This window comes from Fusarium poae, chromosome 2 (genome assembly GCF_019609905.1).
Source record: "Fusarium poae strain DAOMC 252244 chromosome 2, whole genome shotgun sequence".
Classification (NCBI taxonomy): Eukaryota; Fungi; Ascomycota; class Sordariomycetes; order Hypocreales; family Nectriaceae; genus Fusarium; species Fusarium poae.
In genome coordinates, this window is record NC_058400.1 from 2,048,450 (window position 1) to 2,068,935 (window position 20,486).

The 20,486-nt window shown below is 47.8% G+C and overlaps 6 protein-coding genes across 6 annotated transcripts; 3 read left to right on the plus strand and 3 right to left on the minus strand.

Moving 5' to 3' along the window:
- Positions 1–309: 309 nt before the first annotated feature.
- On the plus strand, positions 310–1,647 carry FPOAC1_004606 (uncharacterized protein; the record flags this gene model as incomplete). The annotated part of the gene is made up of 5 exons (XM_044849148.1): positions 310–423; positions 519–618; positions 788–1,283; positions 1,334–1,383; positions 1,439–1,647. The coding sequence occupies 5 exons, from the start codon at positions 310–312 to the stop codon at positions 1,645–1,647; spliced, it is 969 nt and encodes a 322-aa protein (XP_044707858.1).
- Positions 1,648–2,182: 535 nt separating this feature from the next.
- Positions 2,183–3,499, plus strand: FPOAC1_004607 (uncharacterized protein; the record flags this gene model as incomplete). Its single annotated transcript, XM_044849149.1, has 4 exons — positions 2,183–2,213; positions 2,333–2,587; positions 2,640–3,380; positions 3,432–3,499. 4 exons carry the CDS (start codon positions 2,183–2,185, stop codon positions 3,497–3,499), a joined length of 1,095 nt encoding a protein of 364 aa, XP_044707859.1.
- A 583-nt stretch (positions 3,500–4,082) lies between these two features.
- FPOAC1_004608 (uncharacterized protein) lies at positions 4,083–6,371 on the minus strand (the record flags this gene model as incomplete). The annotated part of the gene is made up of 2 exons (XM_044849150.1): positions 4,083–4,404; positions 4,456–6,371. The coding sequence occupies 2 exons, from the start codon at positions 6,369–6,371 to the stop codon at positions 4,083–4,085; spliced, it is 2,238 nt and encodes a 745-aa protein (XP_044707860.1).
- A 2,928-nt stretch (positions 6,372–9,299) lies between these two features.
- Positions 9,300–10,336, minus strand: FPOAC1_004609 (uncharacterized protein; the record flags this gene model as incomplete). The annotated part of the gene is made up of 2 exons (XM_044849151.1): positions 9,300–10,164; positions 10,215–10,336. 2 exons carry the CDS (start codon positions 10,334–10,336, stop codon positions 9,300–9,302), a joined length of 987 nt encoding a protein of 328 aa, XP_044707861.1.
- Positions 10,337–10,656: 320 nt separating this feature from the next.
- FPOAC1_004610 (uncharacterized protein) lies at positions 10,657–11,508 on the plus strand (the record flags this gene model as incomplete). Its single annotated transcript, XM_044849152.1, has 1 exon — positions 10,657–11,508. One exon carries the CDS (start codon positions 10,657–10,659, stop codon positions 11,506–11,508), a length of 852 nt encoding a protein of 283 aa, XP_044707862.1.
- A 6,281-nt stretch (positions 11,509–17,789) lies between these two features.
- FPOAC1_004611 (uncharacterized protein) lies at positions 17,790–18,485 on the minus strand (the record flags this gene model as incomplete). Its single annotated transcript, XM_044849153.1, has 1 exon — positions 17,790–18,485. One exon carries the CDS (start codon positions 18,483–18,485, stop codon positions 17,790–17,792), a length of 696 nt encoding a protein of 231 aa, XP_044707863.1.
- Positions 18,486–20,486: the final 2,001 nt, after the last annotated feature.

The following is a 20,486-nucleotide window of genomic DNA, read 5'->3' on the forward strand; positions in this document are numbered from 1 at the left end:
AGCTTGATAAAGTGTGACGAGAACGTACGGTTCTGAATCTAAACCCTTGGGTTCGACAAAACACGACCCTTGTTTTTGGAGCAAGATCTACACTTGCTTAGCTTATTTGCTTTGTATAGTGATAGATCCGATTTCGTTCCTCTGTCGCTCGGTGCCCTCGTGATACCCACCTTTGTCGCACCACCTCCTCTTATTCTTGCTACTAAGTTGGTCTTGGTCCCATACCTGGATCTGACTTCACCTCTTCCTCCGATCTTCTTCTTTTTTCTTACGTTCCAATCTTTACGGCCAGACGACGATTACCTTGTCATGCCTCTGTTGGCTTCAACTTCAATCGCCGCCGCGGCGCAAGCGTTACCAGTCACATTAGCTCTGTCGGGTATCTTTGGCAGCATCAGTTTGACTTCTTGGATATGCCTTCTGGTACGTCTCTCATTCGCGCATCTTTACGTTGCATTTTGCAGCTGCAATGGCTATCGCATGCCCTTTGACCCAGCTTGGCTAACAAAACCCTGCAGTTACCCCAATTGTTCGCCAACTACAAGGCCAAGAGTGCTGATGGCCTCAGCATGGCCTTCCTTATCGTTTGGCTTCTGGGCGACGTCACAAATCTCATCGGTGGGTTCCCATTGCGAAGCGCATTCCTGCATACCCCAAAACAAAATTTGTATCGAGACAAATACCATTGTTACGCCATTTTCGACGCCCGTGTCAGAAAATTTGTTATCGGCTAGAAGTGGCTTGCGCCCATGCTAAACCTTCATACTTGCTAACTTTGCATCTTTAGGAGCCTTGTTCACCCGCCTAGCTCCCACCGCCGTTGCCCTGGCCGGCTATTTCTGTATTGCCGACATTGTCCTCATCGGCCAAGCTGTTTACTACAACGCTCTCAATGCCCGCCGAGCGAGTCGCCCTGAGGAAGCGAGACCAATTGACCCTTCAGAGGAATCGCCTCTCATCAACCGATCGCGCCGACGAAGCTCTTCTTATGGCCTCCCGGGGTCTCAGCGCCGCCATGCGACACATACCGAGTCCTCAATGGAGCCATTGAGGAAGATCGTGACCGGCGAAGACGAGACCCCCGATAGCAGCCCTTGGGTCCACAACGCTCTGAGCCTGCTCGCTGTATACGTCATTGGGTTTGCTGGCTGGTTTGTCTCATACAAGGTCGGCGCTTGGGAGAGTGGTGACCCCGGTACCCCCGATGCGCCTGAAAATGCGCAGACTTCAATTGAGCTTGCAGGACTCATTTTGGGATACATCAGTGCAGCTCTTTACCTCTGGTGCGTTTTCCTTTACGAGCGAAGCTTGATGTCATATTAATGTGCTGTAGTGCCCGAATTCCCCAGATTATCAAGAACCACCGAGAAAAGTCTTGCGAAGGTCAGTTTCAGATATTCTCTTTTGATCACAACATCAGCAGACTAATAATATACAGGTCTCGCATTGCTTTTCTTCATGCTATCTATGAGCGGAAACCTCACATATGGTGTCAGCCTGGTTGCCTACTCCCAAGACAAGAAGTATCTGCTCAACGCGCTGCCCTGGTTGCTTGGTTCTCTGGGTACCATTGCAGAGGATCTCATCATCTTCGCTCAATTCCGAATCTACTCCAACGTTGACCGAGAAAGTGCCGTTGAGCCCTAGTCGAAGATTGACTATATGAACGACATAGCACCGAGCTTAGACAGTATAAGAGTTCGATTTTGGGGAGTCTAATGTGCATGAACTGGCGTTTCATTCATATGTTTGACATTTCTTGATTTGGTTACATGGCAGACGGGTCGAGACTGGGATAAATCCTCAGGATAGAGGTATATACGAAACATGGTACTGGTTTTCTCTTTGAATAAATTCAACAAATATTTCAATATGCTTCTGATGTCATTGGACCTTGTAAACATGACCCATCGTAAAAAAACATGGGCCTTGAATTAGACACTCGACCCATGAATGAATATCCTCATACCATCCATAGTGGGGGCAACGCCCACTAACGGCCAGTCGTCTCCGATGACGGGATAAATTTGGCGGGGTTCTTAATGGACTACTGTAACTCTAGACTCACTCGTCCTCAACACCAAAATTTAAAACCATCTGCAACCTCTCATCCGGCATCGAGTGAATTGTACTGGGCATTGTATATTGCATTTAAAGCGTTTCTATACAACAAATACCCATAATGGCTTCTCAATTCCCTACCAAGAAATGCGGTATGTCATCTACAGCCCTTATTGCCCCTCCATCCGATTTCGCAACATCCAATGCTCTCATGCCACTTTTTATGTCGCTGCCGTCAAACAATACAATGCTAATTATTTCTCTCGTCTAGGTGTCCTCGGTGCCACTGGCTCTGTTGGACAGCGCTTCATCCTTCTTCTCGCTCAGCACCCTTACCTCACCCTCCACGCCATTGGCGCTTCCTCTCGATCTGCTGGCAAGAAATACAAGGATGCTGTTCGATGGAAGCAGGCCTCTCCCATGGGCGACATAGCCGACATGGTTGTCAGAGAGTGCAAGGCTGAGGAGTTCCAGGACTGTGATGTTGTATTCAGTGGTCTTGACTCGGATGTCGCTGGCGATATTGGTATGTCTCCTCTTCACGTTTCATGATACATGCCCGTTAACGACTCTCACAGAGATGGCTTTCATCAAGGCCGACATCCCAGTATTCTCCAACGCAAAGAACTACCGCCGCGATCCTCTAGTACCTCTCGTCGTCCCCACCGTCAACCTCTCTCATCTCGACCTTATCCCCCACCAGCGTTCCGTCCACAAGCTTAACAAGGGCTTCCTCGTCTGCAACTCCAACTGTGCCGTCATTGGCCTTGTCGGCCCCTTCGCCGCCCTCCAGGCTGCCTTTGGGCCCATCTCTACCGTTTCCATCGTCACCCTCCAGGCCGTCTCCGGTGCCGGTTACCCTGGTGTTTCCAGCATGGACGTGATCGACAACATCGTCCCCTTCATCTCAGGCGAAGAGGACAAGCTCGAGACCGAAGCCCGCAAGATTCTCGGCCGTCTCGACGACAACGGTACTGCTTTTATCGAGCAAGAGGGTCTCCGCGTCTCAGCCACCTGCAACCGAGTTCCCGTCATGGACGGCCACACCGCCTGTGTCAGTTTGAGCTTTGAGCGCAAGCCCTCTCCCTCAGCTGAGGAGGTCCGCAAGGCTCTGCGCGACTACAAGTGCGAGGCCCAGGCCCTTGGCTGCCCTTCGGCACCTGAGCCCACTATTAAGGTCTTCGGCGATGACGAGCCTGACCGTCCTCAGCCCCGTCTCGACCGCGACCTTGGTCGTGGCTACACTGTCAGTGTTGGCCGTGTTCGCGAGGATGAGGCCGGTATCTTTGACATCAAGTTCACTGCTCTGAGCCACAATAGTAAGTCTATTATTCCTCTTTTCAAAAATCGACTTATACTGACTGTTTTAGCTGTCATTGGTGCTGCTGGCTCCTCGATATTGAACGCCGAGGCTGCTATCCTCAAGGGCTATATCTAAATAGCACCTGCAGGACCGGGGAAGACGTAAAAGGTTTATAAAATAGGACAAAAAATAGACAGGAGTATTCATTCGGAGTTTCGTATCTGGCCACAAAACAACGGCCATGACAGTTGTATGCCAATAGTCTAAAAGAAAGGTTGGATGACTTAAACAATGGCGAGTGAGCATGAGCAGTACTCATCCATCTATCAGCACCGTTTCAAAAACACGCAGTTTTCTGCACTTATAGTGAACGTATGTATCATTTAGAGCTGTGGTGGAGAAGCGATTTGAATATGCTAATACTAATTATTCAAGATCTGTGAAATACACACAGCCGCCGACCAAGGGTATACCTATCTATTCCCATTCCAGCGCAAGTGTCTTGACACCCATAATGCGCATTCCAATACTATAACCAAATTCATCCATGTGATCTAAGCTCCAACAATCCATGCTGTGCTCTGTATCCCAGTGCGCCAGCTGCTCCCATCCTATTGCGCCAGCCAACAAATACAAGAAAACTCCAATGATTTCAAACAAAAGTGTATCCCATGGCTTACTGACTGTTCCAGTAAGCATATTGTGCTTGGCATCAGCATCAGCGGCTACGATCCTCGGGGGAAGGCGATCTCGCCCTGGTGAAGCCACTGGAGAAAATGCTCAGCCAACCATCGTGGCCCCATCGCGAGGATCTGGGGTCGGACGAGTGTAAACCCTGCTCAAGATCCGACTCTCGATCATCGTCACGTGCCCCGGAGCCTTCTGCAACAGTTCCTTCGTCGTCATCGTCGTCATCATCGCTTGCGTCGTCCCGATATGGTTCATAATGGGGCCCGGAAGATGAGCCGTGGGCAAGGGATCGAACAACATCGCCCTTGCAAATAGGGCAAGTTCGTCGGCGGGTGGTCAACCACGGGGTACTAAAGACAGTTAGCGATGGAGCATAACAAGACGAAATATTCGGTACTTACATGCACTCGACGTGGAATTCGTGGCCGCATGGCAGACTCATCACTTGGCTTACACCGTCGACATATTCTTCAAGACAGACGACACACTCGACTTGGCGTCCCATATACTTCTTCCATTCGGCAGAGAAACCACCTGAACCCTTTTCGCGCTCATTTTTAGTGTTGTTTTTAGTCGCATTCGAGGGTGTTGGGATCGCTTCGCTAGGCGTCGATCGTGTTTCATCTGCAGGCGCACCGGATGAGCCTCTCGACCGAGGCCTTGCACGCGAAGGAGACTCTTGGAGGAGAGGAGTTGTTGGCGTTGGTGCAGACGGCGAAGGCGCTCTCGGGGTAAGAGTTGGCGAAGGAGCGACTGTGTGAAACGTGCGGACGGGAAGACGTTCCACGACGGATTTGGGGGCTCTCCAACGTCTTCGGCGGATTCGAGCGCGAAGGATGAGAAGGGCGTATACAACAGTTAATGTGACCAGGGGACTGATGACCAGTACGAGAAGCGTATCGAAAAATGGGCTAGCATTACTCGTGGGTGTGATGGTGACCCAGAGACCATCGTGTGCGTCATCGTCGAGTTCGTCGGGGTCGTCGTGGCTCTCGCTGGATCGGTCAATGGTAAAGTCGAGCGCGTTTTCTTCGTCTTCGGTCAAGAACTCAACAAGAATTTCCTCTTCCTCCGGATCAAAATCGTCGTAGTCCGTGTCGTGGCGGGAATGGGAAGCCTTGGGGGGAAGAATAGGTTTGTGCTTTCTGAAAGTCGTCTCTTTTTCCAAATCATCGTAATTGTCCTCAGACAGAAGAGGATTTCGAATCTTCTTGGGCGATTCCCTAGCTGCCCTGTTCTTTCGACTGACTGTCTTTCTGGAATATCTAACGGCTGTCTTTCGCTTTCTCGAGGCAGGCTTGGTAGAGCGCTTTTTATGTTGAGCGGTACCAGCGGATCGTCTATCATGAGTTGAAGCGGTAATTGTGGACTTGACTGCATCTTTGCGATGCTTCTTGGACTTGGGGCCTCGTTGGACTCTCAAAACGGGGTTGCCCTGGTTGTCTAGTGTATCTTCGATAAAGCTGCCGGGCTGTGTAAGCGCGGACAGCAGCTGTGCGGTGGTACGAGCAGTGAAAACAGAAGGAATTGTGACATTATCAACTTCGGGACCATGCGCAAACATTTGGATGAGAGGGCCGCCTTTCTGATTATCGCCAACAATGACTGCGAGAGCGCCTCTTCGTTGTGCCCACATTACTTTGTCGAGAAAGCCGCAGCCGCCTCGCATGATGAGGGCGACCTTGCCGTCGATTTCGGAATAGTCGTGCGTCGCAGAAACATGGCTAGAGGTGGTGTGACCATTACCAGCATTGGGGATGACAACCCGGCCTCGCTTGGCGCGCGCCGAAGAGCCTGACTTGATACCAGCGATGGAAGGGACAGCAGCCCTCAAAGCCTTGTGTAAAGCAATTGCCTCGGCCCTCTCATTCCATCCTGGCACGTCGCTGCAGCCCAACTCGCCAGTGCCATGTATAAGTGCGTCTTCTGCAAAGCCGCTACCGACCCATAATTGACCACTTAGACCGTTGATGGCCAGTTTAGGCCCAAAAGCGGCGGGACGGGCGGCAAACGAAGTGCTGTTGTCGTCGGTCAAGCTGATAGCAGCATTTGGTGGGAACAGAGAAAATGGCGTATTGTAGTACATGGAGTTCCAGACGGACTTGGGTGATTTTTCTGAGCTGTCGTTATCATCATTGTCATGATCATCATGAGACCCCGAAGGCCTGTAGCTGGTATTTGTTGTTTTGGTCTTGAACTTCCTCCCAGCGGGGTAATCTGCATAGGCGGATCGAAGCGAAGACGATATAGCTCGGCAGAAGAGTAGGAGAGAAACTGCGACGAAGAGTATAAGGACAAAAACGCGTGGAGGACGCATTTTGAATAGTACCTAGTTAAGTACCTCCAAAACTGAATGGAGAGTAGAGGTAGCAGAAAAAAAAAAGGGAAAGAATGGAAAAGGAAGTGAGAGGATAAAAGAGTAAAAAGGAAAGAGAGGAGAGAGAGGTTGGTTGGTTGGTGAGCTCAGGTGTGAGTGAGGTGACCTTGGGGTCAGTCGGAGATATACCAAAGACGTCACCTCGGGCCTAGACCGATCATCAGTTGATTACTGCAGTCTTGTTTGGATGGAAGGTCGGATGGAAATATCCGAATAAAGAGAGAAAGGACGATAGGAAGCTATAACATGGTTATGTGGTCTGAGAGGGCTTTTTAAGAGAACTATGTCGAAAACAACAAGAGTTTATGCGGTGCTATGCAACGAGAAGCTTTGGGATGAGGATGCAATGGAGAACAGGGTTGATGTCAGTGTGGCTGATTAGAAAGTTCGACCGATCATCCATTCAGAGTGTACAAAAGAAACAGAAGTAGAAGCAGAAGCAGAAGCAGAGAATAGACGACAGCTCGACTAGGTAATCTCTTGGGAAAGGAGCGGCTCATAAGGTCACTCGTGCACCAACAAGTCTACTAAAAACTACAAAATGTCAATCAGTGACGACAAAGACGAAAAGACATAAGAAGCTAAAGCTGATGAGAGGGGTCGTCTAGAGGGAAGACAAAGGCCGCACGCGGCATACTGAGAGCCATGTGCCGTAAGTGGAGATCTTTGGGCGGGGCTCCAGGAAACAGAAACAGACTACAGGGGGCCGGTTACAGCGCTCACAGTTGGGCCCCTGCCCGTAGACCCTCTGTTTATTTGGTCTGGTCTGGTCTCCATGGCTTCCATGCTTGGCTCTGATTCTCAACTCACGGACAGCAAAGGAAAAAGCTTAGCCTTGGGTTGCTTGGCTAAGCGGAGATGTTGACTCTTTTGATACCACCCAACATCGTCTCAGAATCAGTTGATCAAGTACAAGAATAATGAACTCTGGTATAAACGGGTGCTGGCTTGACTGAGACCTGAGTACCCAAGCCGAGACCATGATAACCGCTCCGAAACCTATCTACCTACATACAGTAATGGAGCCTCCTCTCTCTATCGGACCCAACTCAGCTGGACAACTCTCGTGGGGTCGTCCTTGACTTTTCTGAGTCTAGGCCATCATGATCAGGCGCCTGCCCACCAAAAGACCAAACCAAAACCAAAACCAGGGTCTTGTTCGCTTGGTCTTGGCCGTCACATCACGTCACATTACAGAATCTGAAGAGGGGGCTTCCCCCCAGCCATCTGCCATTTGTATCGTGAGCCAAAGTAATCGGGGTTAGTCTTGACGCCGCAAAAGTTAACCACGCTGTTCCTGATTCTGCGTCTGACTGTTCCTGAAAGACCCCAACGACTGGACTCTCTACTTGTACCGCAAACGGCTCGAGTTCTTGTGCAACAAGAAATTTCAGCAGGGAACGAATGCCCTTGTACAAGCGCAGTGCAACGTCACAACTCATTAGTCAAGATATAGTAATATTAATAGGCTGCAGGAGTGTCGAGATCGCGTGTTTTTGTTCTGTCGCTGGTGAAACGGTGCATTGGATCTCCCTGTCGATGGGTTTGTTTCCCTTATTATCCATGCAGCCTGTCAATTTTATTCCACGGACCCTGACACGCGAGAGCGTCAGGTGAGCTTACAGAACACCACTGACCTCGAAAAGGTACCTCCAATATTAGGTACTTGTTTATTGGTAAAGATGTTAAATAAATTCAGAATTAAAACGGTTACCGCTAAACTCGGCATTTTCAGTCCACGATGAATAGCCGATATATCCATACATCAATCTCATCCATGTTTTGACTTACGCTCCATCCAATAATCTTTGAGATGCTTGCGCACACTGTATATGAATTCACCAATCAATCTCGTATAGGACCAATCTAACAAACCCATCATCGAGTACTTGCTTTTCTCCTCCATATCTCGTACCTGATCTACGGAGTGCACATGCCTAATATGGGTAGGTCTAGTAGGGAGCTGTAGCTGTACCTGGTCATGTCAAGTCTGGGCTTAAAATAGATTCATCCCCTTGGTCCAAGTTTCAAGCTGTCATTACTATCTCTTCAACAACAAGCGTCAGCTCAAATTGAGATTCGCGACAAAGAGAAACCTTTTATCTTAGATTCAACTCAATAATGAATGGCGAGCTTACTGTTGTCCGCCTTTGGTACAGTTCCATCCTTATCACCCCTTACAAGCTCAAAAGTCATTACCAAAATCAGTCGTGTATTCTGTCGTACTTGTATTGCGTTGCCAGCCCGGTTCAGCCTCAGCTCGGTCTTGTTTCTTTTGGTTCAACATGGCGTTGGGAGATCCATGTTGCTACGCTACTTGGTCTTTGTTGCCCGGATTCAGGCACCAAAGTCTGTTTCAAAACTTAATTGAACCTGTTATTCATCATATCCATGGGCTTATCCGGAGCCCTGATAATATTTCTTGCTCGTCTGCGCCGGATTGGGAGTGTTTGTGGAGCTTCGTCAAGATCGATCCAGGCTCCCTCTGCTGATCGGCTTGCCGATTGTCCGTCTCCAATCCGTCTATTCATATGTCAATGTCTTTAATAAGACGGCTTCTTATCGTGATAAAGTGTCACCAAAAGTCAATACCCAAAAACAAGGCAGTGCATGTTACGCTATGTCCAATCATCCCTGAATCAGTGTCTCGGCTCACAACTTCCATCCAATCCGTTGCACCACTCGTAACCACGTTCGAAGATTTAATCCTCTGATTGTAGCACTCCGTCCTCCCCGATTACCTTGTCAACGTCCCATGCCCTCTTTTCTCCAGTTGGACCATTGCACGCTTCCTACCGACTTCTCCTCTGTACAACTGGTCTTTTGTATCTGCTCATCAGCAAAACCGGCTGCCTTTAATCGTTCCTCCTAGTTCTGTCGTAGCTTTTGGCGGTCTCTAAACGCTTCCACTGCATCATCCCAGGTATTACCACCATCATCATCCTCATCCATTTGTATATCAGTTTTCGGGTCATATGTCTCTGAAAATCGTCGATCGATACCCGAGGACCCTCCCACTGTTCCTCGGCCCCGGTATTTCGGAGGTGGTGCGGGTCCGATGAGATCTTCCAAAACATCCGAGTCCTCTTCTTGTTCCTCATTCCGTTTGCGGTCTTCCTTCGTTTCCAGAGGTGATCGATGTCGATGTCTACTCTTAGATTCCCTGGGTGATCGAGACCGTCGCCGGCGTATAGGCGATCTAGACCTATCTCTCCTCTTGTGACTGTGACGACGACGACCTTCTTCTTCTGAGTCTCTATCTCTGCTTCGTGATCTGTCGCGTCGCCTGTGCTCTCTCCGTGACCTGTCTGACCGTCTAGAATCGTCGTCCGTCTTACTGTGACGATCTTCTCGCGACAATCGACCATGTTGGTCGCGATCGCTGCGCTTTTTCGCAAAAAGATCACTTGAATCTTGGTCTCGCTCACGCTCTGGTTTTCGGTCCCTGTCACTGCGTTTTGAATCTCTTCTTGATGAAGGTCCTGCCTCGTCTTCTGTTCTTGGTCGTCGTTTGCCGCCTAGGATGGCATGAATATCGCCCATTTGCCGTCGTCTGATGTCGTTCACGTTCGGATTTGTCTTGCGCCGTTTGATTTCTTCACTGCGCTCAAGGTCCTTTAATCGCGCCTTGGACTCAGCGGCCTCTTTGGCCAACAGCGCCTTGTTGTGATGGTCGGTATCTTTAATAATGTGTCGTAAAAATCGGGTATTTGGTTTCATCATATTCGCAGGTCTGAAGCCATGTCAGCGACAGACATGCCAAAATCGATCGGGTTATGTTACTTCTTATTCGTGCGGTATGCTTCCATCCCCATGGTTGAGTATTTTAAAGAGCAGTCGGTTGCCTCCTGCGAAAGGAGGTCCGCGACGTAGTCATCGGTTAAAAGTTCGTTATTCTTTGACATACTTGCACGTGTTTGAAAGCCCAAAAATTTGACACGACGCCAAGGTATATATATGTCGATTGCAAAATTGTGTCAAAAAAAAGTAATTTGAGTTCAAAGATTCAGATTCAGCCGTTACCTCTCAGCTTGAAGTTGCATCCAATTGATGTCAGCAGGTATCTGCCGTTCTTCACCGCTTCGCATGGAGCAACCCATAGGCACTAATCCATATCGGGTTCATTGTCAACATCTCAGGCGCATCAACTCTTCATAGCTGAAGCTTTTATTTCTTTATTACATTCCCAGCTATCATATGACTTTGGCAAACGACATACCTAACAATGGGACAACCTGACGCGCAAAAGGTCTTGGATACCTTGACAAAACTCCAATCAACACAAGAAATCTCCATCATTAAACTCAGTGAACCCATCTCAAACTCAAAGCCCCAAGATGCACGACAACGTACATCAGATGCGTCTAATTCAGCCTTTGACGCGCTCACCCCGGCCAGCTTAACGGCTGACCTTGCGCATTACAAAGAACTATTTGCCAAGTTACGATTTTCTTATGTGCAACAAGTCACAAAGGAGAAGTTTATCCGAGCTATTGTTGGTGATCCACCCATGATTGTCACCATGGAAGAGAACCTTGAGCTTGAGAAAGAAAACATGGTTGTCAAAAAGCAACTCAAAGAGTTAAAGACAGAAGTCGCAGAAATGGTGGCCGATCTTGAAAAACGAGGTATCGAACTAAGCAAGAAGTACGAGAGTGTGCAGCTCGAAACCGCCCAATTGCGCGAGATGCCCGCCAAAATTGAGGAACTGGAAGAAAGAATTGAAACACTACGCGCAGAGCAAGAAATACCAGATGCAACCAATCCCGGCATGAACTTACCACTAGCCAAGACGCAAGATCTAGTCAATCAACGAAAGCTTGAGCAGCAGGAACTCGCGCGAGAACTGGAGTCTCTACAAGCCAAGGTCCCTCGGAAGAGAAAAGAAGCGGATAGACTTCTTATGGAACTCCAGCCCCTTGAGATCAAGCGTCAGAACAGCGCAACTGCTGCGCGCGAGGCAAGGAGGAGGAAGGAAGCAGCCCTAGGTGGTGCAGCAGATGACTTGGAGGAGAGAGCTCGCTGGTGGAGAGCTAGCGAGGGTGTGTTGACCCAGGTACTGGATATCAAGAACTAGGATTCCATTCGGAAATCAGGGTATGTGAATGATCATGTTATGGCTGGCGTTGAAAGGATGGGAATATAGTATTGGAACAGTGGTGTTGGAGGCAGTGCCGACCAAATCGTTTGTATTGGGGTCTAGGCTACATTAGTAGATATCTGAGTGTAATATTGACTTCATTTTATGTTGAATGATATATCGTCTATTCCCGTACGTACTAGTATCGCATCATAATACTGAAACTGTACTCTGGTGCAGAGTGGTATTCTTTTCTTGGTACTTATTCATAGCCATGACATGATATCGGAGGAAAGAGTAGACCACTACAACTTCTCTTAAGTGCATACTCCAGCTGAGGCGAAACGTCCGATCCTGTGGTACTCAATCCCATTCTCATCTAATGTCAATATACTGAAGGGCTATCAAGGTGTAGAGCAGAGGTGGCTATTAATGATTCGGCATGTTTATACAAGCTATTGCTGGTCACAGATGATCTGTCTGATGAAACGAACGAGTAGAGTTTGATGTAATTTCTTAGAGTTTTCAGCAACCTAACAGTCAGATCCACATGATACAGTAGCCGAGAGGGGAAACAACAATCAGCAAATATCCCCTTACTTCACCAGTCGTCAACTTCCTCGGCTATGTGGAATCGGGTATCTTACACCTTTAGGTTAACCACCGTTCCGAGTTGTTCTCAAAAAGATATCGGACCAGCTCTTCAGAGATTGGCCAGTTTTATCTGCCCGGGAGATGTCGACTCTACAGTTGGACAAGAATATGATTGTAAGACTTTGTCGTCAAGTAACAGTTCTTGAAAGTAGATTATGTCTGGCGGGTCTTGTGGGACTGCTGAGTTACAACGACAGTTACAGTTATACCACCGTGCTAATAATCTATTCTTACCTTGGCTCACGTAAATTGAGTGCAACTTAATCGTAGGCATCCCATGGAATAGATTAACTTAGTCCGTGGTAGACAAGCGACTTTCTTCCGGCCCCTGACTTTCTTCTTTGAGTGCTTTTTGTGTGCCACTACGTGTATCAGTCCATGCACAGATCAAATGACCACTTTAATAGATAGTGTAAGTCACAAATGAGGATACATTCTACTTAGTCATATGGCTTCTTCCCTGTGAATGTTTGTGTTGTCTGGCACAGTCATCTGAATATCAGCAACACACAAGATACATCCAACCACCTTGCTGTGACGCAGAACGATGTTAAGAAAGACCTGTTCCACAAACCAGCTACATGTACTGACTCATTGCGTTTTGATGTCAGCGTCCAGAACCATATCCTCATGAACCAACTTGTTTCGATGGTACATTGTAGTTCCCTGCTAGTACCTATCGCAGTCGTCGCGGAATAAAGCCATAGAGCATCGCGCCATAACTTCATGACAGCTATCCAAATACTTTTACATTATCCACTGATAAATGATTGTCATAAACTATGTTCGAGACCTGGATGAGGAGAGACAGATCGCGATCGAGGGGTGTAAGAATTTATACGATAGTATAGCTGATGGCTTCAACCCGTCATGGCAGTGAGAATCCTGGCGATGCAATGTTATAAACCAAAAATGAGGATTTTGTTGTTTTAGTAGATGATGACATTTATCTGTTGACAACGAGATACGCTATTCGTCGCAATACGGTGCCTGAAATGATGGCGTGCGGCAGAGAGTCTTTGCAGTTTACATACTAACATGAGAGTTTACAGATGCTGTTGGTCGAAAGCCGATGAATGACCCAATGGTATTCGACTTGTCTTTGATGCATTGAGATCAAGTCAGCGCTACTGTATATGGACGACTACAGAAACACTTTGGGTTTTGATTGCATGAGGTAAACCCGCCGGATGAAGGCATATTTTCATATGGTAATACAAAACACCAAAAGGTCTTTCAACCCCTTTTCACCAGGAAGGTTTGCATCGCCGAATTTCGAAAACCCGATCGGATCGTCAAGAGCAATACGCGTATCCAAGTTTTGAATGCGACTTGTCTAAGCGGGGAACAGAAAAGACCGACGCGGACACTGTACAGACAAATTGGCTGTGTAACAGCGACAGGAGAGAGCAGTTCGATCGGGTCCCGTAAAGCAAAGGCGTCCTTCTAACAAGTGTCTATATTATTTTGTCCGCCAAGGGTTGAAGCCCTCTGTTTCCAAGACCGAGAACGAGGGGGATGTTGACCGAGCCAAGCTGAGTCTTGGCTCTGCAATGGCGAGCAAGATTACGACAGAGTCTGAAGCTAGGGCGACGATTTCGTATCTCGTTTTCATTTTTCCAACCAGTAATTACCGCGTACGATCTCACTCTAGTAAGGCACAGCTCGGTCTTGAGCTTGACAGTTGTGTCTTGTGCCCTACGTTGCAGGGGTACCGCTGCACTTGGCGAGGCATGGCATAGCTTGGAGTGGAATCGAATGGTCTACCCAGATTAGCAAAGGCCGGTTCCATGTAGCGCATGTGCGTGTGCAAATCAAACAATTGCATACGGCGTATACATCTGTCGTTCCATGTACGCGTAGGAGGAGGCTTGGAAGACCTTGGCTGGCCTTGTTACGTGGATAAGCGGTCTAAGCCTCTCTGCCAGGGAAAATGAGAAGATAATCACTCAGCTTTGCTAGGATATGCATGATGCATGCTGGTACTCCTCATGATTTAGGTTGAGACGCTCGAACCTGCTCTTGGACTTTGTGTTGGATTGTTGGATCATTGTAGCAGTGATCTACCAATATACAACAGGTATAGGGTTACAAGGCGCTGCAGTTGCGGGTGCAAGTGCAACATGGATTCAAGCGAGGTTGGAGTTGAGGTTGCGGGATGGAACAGAATACGAAAATGAATGTTGCGTTGCGTTGGTTCAAGGAATGTTGAATGTTGTGTTATTGATTGATGAGACTTGACAGGTCGATCTAAACCATGTGAAACCCTGGCTGTGAATCATCAATATGAGACTCTTGAGTCTAATTACGTATTCCATCAACCATGTGTAGCCATGGTTGAAGAAATGCATTTGCGGCAATTGTGTACCGAGTATGTATAGACACTGTTGACGCATCTAGTGAGTGATGCGTGTAAAATTCCATCACCTTCCTAAAATTCGGACTCGCTTCGCCATAGAAGGGGCACGGGATTTCCAAATGGAAGTTACAGAGTTGTTTATGCAAGTACGTACCTTCCAGTTAGCAACCGCATCCCGGCCCCACATCTGCACATGCACATGCACTGCTGCACCTGCCGCATGGCATGGCCCATTGACACATCCAAATGCCCCACATGATCGCTTTCTCTTGTACCTACCTCTATCTAAACGAACAACGAAGAGAAAGCGGAGAAAGCGAGGAATGCGAAAAAAAAAAAAAAAAAAAAAAAAAAAGAGACACACACCGCGGTTCGTCTCAGGCTATACATACACAGACTTTCCAACATGGGAGTTTACTATCCCAAATAATCAGACACGGCAATTCCGTCCCTCAAGTAGGATATGCATTCATCGTTGCATGTTGGTCAGGCAATTGATCGACACCCAGGTTGTTTCTGGTATGCCATGCGATGTTATCTAACGTAATACGCTTACTGCGTATTACATGGACAAATTCATCGTTGGCTAAAGCTTAAAAGGATAACCTTTACGGGATAACAAGGCGCAAATTGATGAACAGTTCATCGACCACGTTGTCGGTACAATATATGTGTCAAGTTACAGCTTACAGCCAAAGAAAGACAGCGTTTTCCCAAAGCAATTTACTTCAAATGGATATGTATCGAATGGCTGAATCCTAAACAACATCCCTGCCTGTTTTCTTTCGTTGCCTGTCTTTTCCATTCGTTCTTTTTCTTGTCTCTTTTCGAGGGCTTTCCTTCTGAAGTATGACTCCGTTGACCGAGACCGTGTCCGTAGCCCCGCTACGCACCGGAGGGTAGCAAAACCCCGAAGGCCGGACTCTAACAATCATTGGTCCTTTTCCTTTTCAACTCCGCACTCCGCGGGGCGGGGACCACTTACTTTGGGGCTCCGCGGAGGATGTAGCTACGTACCTAGCGGATTTGAAAGTTGGCCTCTGTTTTGGGATGCAAGAATAAATGAAGAAAGTATGTGCAGTCGAGATGGCATGAGCTGACTCGATAATTTCGTCTTTTAAGTTTCAAATGTCACTTTCTGACACTTTGAGGCGTATCTACACCACAGGGAGGAACAATCAAACAATCACAAGCTGCATCACTAAACAACCGCTGACTGATTGTTCCCCTGTTCTTCAAACAAGGGCTACGTATTTGCTAAAGTGAGGTCAAGTGCATTAACTCATTTTCTGTGTTGGTGACAATTGACTGTTGTAATACCTCATGACTTGTGACGTTAAACATAGCTGCATCTCCAAGTTGCAATGGTCCACCATCACTGACACAGTTGCAGTCGTATACAGTGATGAGAAACCATAATAATGCATTGTATTAATGATGAATTGTTGAGATTGAAACCTTTTCCTGCATGCATCAAACCACATACAGTACAGTACAGTGCTATTCTATACATCAAACGTTTGTTTCGTCCGTTGCTTCGTCCGACGACAACAACAAGCTAGGGCTGACAGTGACACACATTCCCGACCTCGTCTGGCTGATCAATTAGAATCCTCATATCTTTGGTTGCTCTTCAAGTAAGCCAACGAATTGATTAATCAACACTATCATCCTTCGTTCTACTCCTGAAGAGGAATAAGAGCGGAAAAGACGCCATCAGTAACCATATCCACCTGTATTACTAAACCTCCTCAATATCCCGTTATGTCCAGGGTTCATTTTTTCCCTCTTCTACTAAAAAGTCTTTAATGCTATTGTAAGCAGCCCGCAGTATTCGGTCGGTCTGCTACTGTACCCAGCTGCCTCGAGACGTTCAACGAGGAGCCAATTAATTCATCTTCACCTTGTTGTTGGTGGGATCCATCTGCTGATTGTAAAATGATGAATGATGACTCTTGTGCCATCCTTGTCAAGACGGACTAGTCTCTATCTCACAGAAAAGAGGCAGACGAGCTTTTGAATCATTGGTCATCAAACACATTCACATTTCCAAAGCAACAACAACAGCCTCCCGGATTTACGGCTCACGGTACATCTGAAATCCCACTCTGAAGAGGGACGTGGCTGGACTGTATTGCCGTACAGTGTGTACCGACTTAGCTCCGGGTTTCTGTACTAAGACCAAATAAGCAGAGGCGTGTCTGTAACCCTGCGGCTCCTGAGTGTCACTGTTTTAGAGCTTATACGCAGAGTGTTTGTGACAACAAGAAAAGGTTCTTTCCTACCATGCATTCGGCGCAATTTTCCCGCTCATCAAGATTGAGTTAGTTGTTGATTTGAAAGCAGCCCGTCTTTCTGGGGTGGGCCATACCTAGCAAACCAAAAATATGCCCGAGCAATTGGTTTTAGCTTAACCATAACTGTTAAGAATAACATTTGATTACGCACTGGACCGACCATTAGCACTCACTCGTGAATGGTCTGTGCTAAAGTTGAGCGAGTTTGTTTGTGTGTGTGTGTGTGGCCTACGGCACTACATGGGGCATCAAAATCTGACAGCTCCGTGATTTGCGCTATCGATCTTCAAAGGACCCCGAGACCCCAAACAAGAGGGGATTTGAAATAGGGGATTAGAGTCCAGACCGTTTCAGTCAGATTGTTGCCGACTGGTTCATGATATGATGGAGGGGGCCGCAAATATGATGTGCCTGTTTGTGGCTTATAGATGCACATGCACGGATACAGTGCAGCATTATTACCGTTGAGCTGCTGTTGCGGGCGGTTCAGCAGACGATGGCAGGGTGGCTTCACTCGATGTAACTGTGTAAGTTGATCATATTATTAGGCGAGAGAACAGAATGAAGCGTGATAGTTATGAAGATTGAATCATCTCGGGAGTTGGATTTGGGTATGCTATTGCACAAGTCTATCTAGAAATGCCTTCTAACTTTACTCCATCCCTTTGTTTGGGCTCAACTTCAAAATTGTAGTCGTGGTCGTAGCCAAGTCTCTCGTATCATACCCATACGTCCCTTTCACGACATTGTCGGTCTTCGGGGGAAAATATACAACGCCGGACCAATTCTGAATCCGTGCCTTTAAACACCGAACCACCACGGGTATAAACCCAGCTGAGAAAAACCAAAAACGCCAAAAAGCCTAACAAACACCGTGCCCCGTGTGACAAATTTTTAACGAAACAAAGAATGGTCGTAAAACAAGTCTAATCGTGCTAGTCAAGTTTCAACTCGTTCGGTTGATTGGCTTATAGTCGCATTGGTTCTCCATCGTAGCCTGAATAAATCATGGGATCTCCCATACCCAGCATCACTTCGGGGTTAGGACATGAGAGGACGTGAGGCTTGATTGTTCCGAATTCTGATTCCACGAGACCCTGATTCAACATATCCATATTGGCCATCATACTGTTTTGTTGTTGCTGTTGGAGAAATTGCATAGTGAGGTCGGTGAGTTGAGGTTTGATCATTGGCCAGGCGGGGAAGTTGTTCATCGAAGGAGATTGTGAGGGGAACAGAGTTGAAGCATCGATCTCGGGTGGTGGAGGGGCAAATTCGAAGTCGGGAGAGCCAGTGAAGCTCTGCGGTGAAAGGGTCATGGCGTTGGTGTTACCAAATGCAGCTTTTCGGTAGTCATAATCGATGTCGACGTCGGAATGATCGAGTTCCGATGATGACGCTCTCTCGGTTCGGTTACACACTGAAGAGTCTGTGTCCTTGATGGCTTCCTTCGCAGGTTCGTGTTCCTTCTGCTGATCCTCAAGCTGTCGAGCCAGCTCAGCCATGCCGGCCTCGTCCTCAGGGAATACCGAGTGCACGGGAAGATCGATATCGCTGTTGGGGCGGATACATCCGAGCTTTTGGGCGATGTTGTGGATTACGGGCTGGCCGCGATCGTTTAATTCGGGCTCGCCAAGGTCCCAGGATTGGTTGTTTCGGACCATTGAGTAAAGTTTGTGAACGGTAGCAATTAAAGCGAACTGGGTGTTTTCGAGAACTTCGGCGTAACTGTTGGGATTGCGTGTAAGTGAACTGCGGACCACAGTGTGTCATTCCTGGTGGGATTCCCACATACCCTCGAGGCAACTGCTTGTATTCCATCTTCTTTCGTACTCCAGCAGTACAAACTAGACCGTCATCCTTGCATCGCTTGCACGGAAATTCACCGTCACACTTGAGCTCGTGTTAGTTGTGGAGTAGAATAGAGAGTACATGAGAAACATGCCTTGGTCTTCTTCATGCGACATCGCTCACAAGCCTTCCACACACGCTTGTGTCGACCGTCCATACCAGTTGTATGTGTGACATGATCGTGGTGGTGAATTGTAGCAGCACTTGAGCTGGCTCTCTTGGAGGTGCGGTGCACAGGCTTGACCGACTTGGTACTTGAAGATGTACTTTTTCGAGAGAGGGTCGACTTATGATCCTCAGCTGGAGGAGAGGGCAAGCTACCTGATCCCATTGTAGCGTAGAAATAGAAGCTATAGTATTTATTATATGCCAAGCAATGTGGGTGGTCCACGATCCAGGTGAAGGATTAATAAATATTGGAGTAGGTAAGATAGTAAGAGGAGGAGGGTGGAATGGATGGAGGGGAAGAGGGTATGTATAGGTATGTATATAGTAGATTGATATCCAGAAGAAAGTCGAAGATGGGGGGGAGGGAAGTAAAGAAGAGAAGGGATCGAGGAGCTTAATAATAGTGGAAGCAGAGTTGAGGACCCATGAATGAATGAATGGAATCTAGGTTGTGTGACTTGGTTGCCCAAGTTATGTATGGCACGGCACAGTACAAGACAACAGTGGTAGTAGTGGTCATAGGAAAGCTATGTTATGCGCAGCGCAATGCAACGGCCATGAATTATGGATGAGATTATGTGAGAACACCTCAGTCAGTCTCTTAGACCACAGTGCAGTCATTCTGATCCTGATTCTGATCATGATCCTGGCTGGGCTGGGTCTTTGATCCCAGATCCACGCACGCCCTTCACACCCAATGCCGGCGCTCGGAAGCTTTTCGCTGGTAGCGGTAGGAAAGTTCCCGCCCGCTGGGAAAGGAAGAGAGGGTGTGCACATAACCATCGGCGTGGTCTTTATGTCCGAGATGGCGAGAATGGACAGAGAGAGATTTAAACAGGGATGATGGAGCGACCCGATCAGGTCAGGGGAGACCCACTAGAATGATGATTTGATGGTGTGGGCCTAAGGTAGGCGGGCACCTAGACCTCTCTCCTACAGTGCACCTCCCTAGTGTAGCCCGCCCGTCTACAGGGCCCCGGTCAGAGGGGACTAGAGGGGGGTTTAACGCACTGCAAAAGTCCGCGTAGCGTGCGGACTTAAGAGATGCAGCACCTCCACAGCGTAGGTAGCCGACCAACCTCCATCCTAGTCTAGGTAGTAGAGAGGTATCAATCACTGATTATCAGTACATCCAATATCATTCATCCATCGGTTTTGGCTGACGGGGGAGGCTTTGGTGTTTTCTTTCTAATGCGCTGTGTTGTGCTTACACTGGCAGCTTAGTAGGAGCAAGAGCATCGAGGTAATAGGTAGGTAGGTAGAGAGGGCGCATTGACATAGAAAAATGATTGGGCATCCATATACCGAGGACTAAGGGCATTTTCAGGGCGCATGCAAATTGAGTCCAAACCTAACTCAAAGGCGAGGCGATCAGAAGCAAGAACAGACCAAGTCAAAGACTAGGATCAGGATCAGGATCAGGATCAGGACCAGGAACTTTGATCGGATTGCTGTTAATTAGGTACGAGAAAGAAAGCCAAGCTTAGCCAAGCGAGTTGGGGTTTGACGATCTTCTTCTCGCTGCCTCGTTTCCTGCCCCGTGGCTATGGTATTGTATTTACGTGTTTTTTTAGTTCCGTCCATGCATTGCTACAATCACCGTACCGTAGCTACGGTCGTGTAGTGCGAAGCTTGGGGCTGCCAAG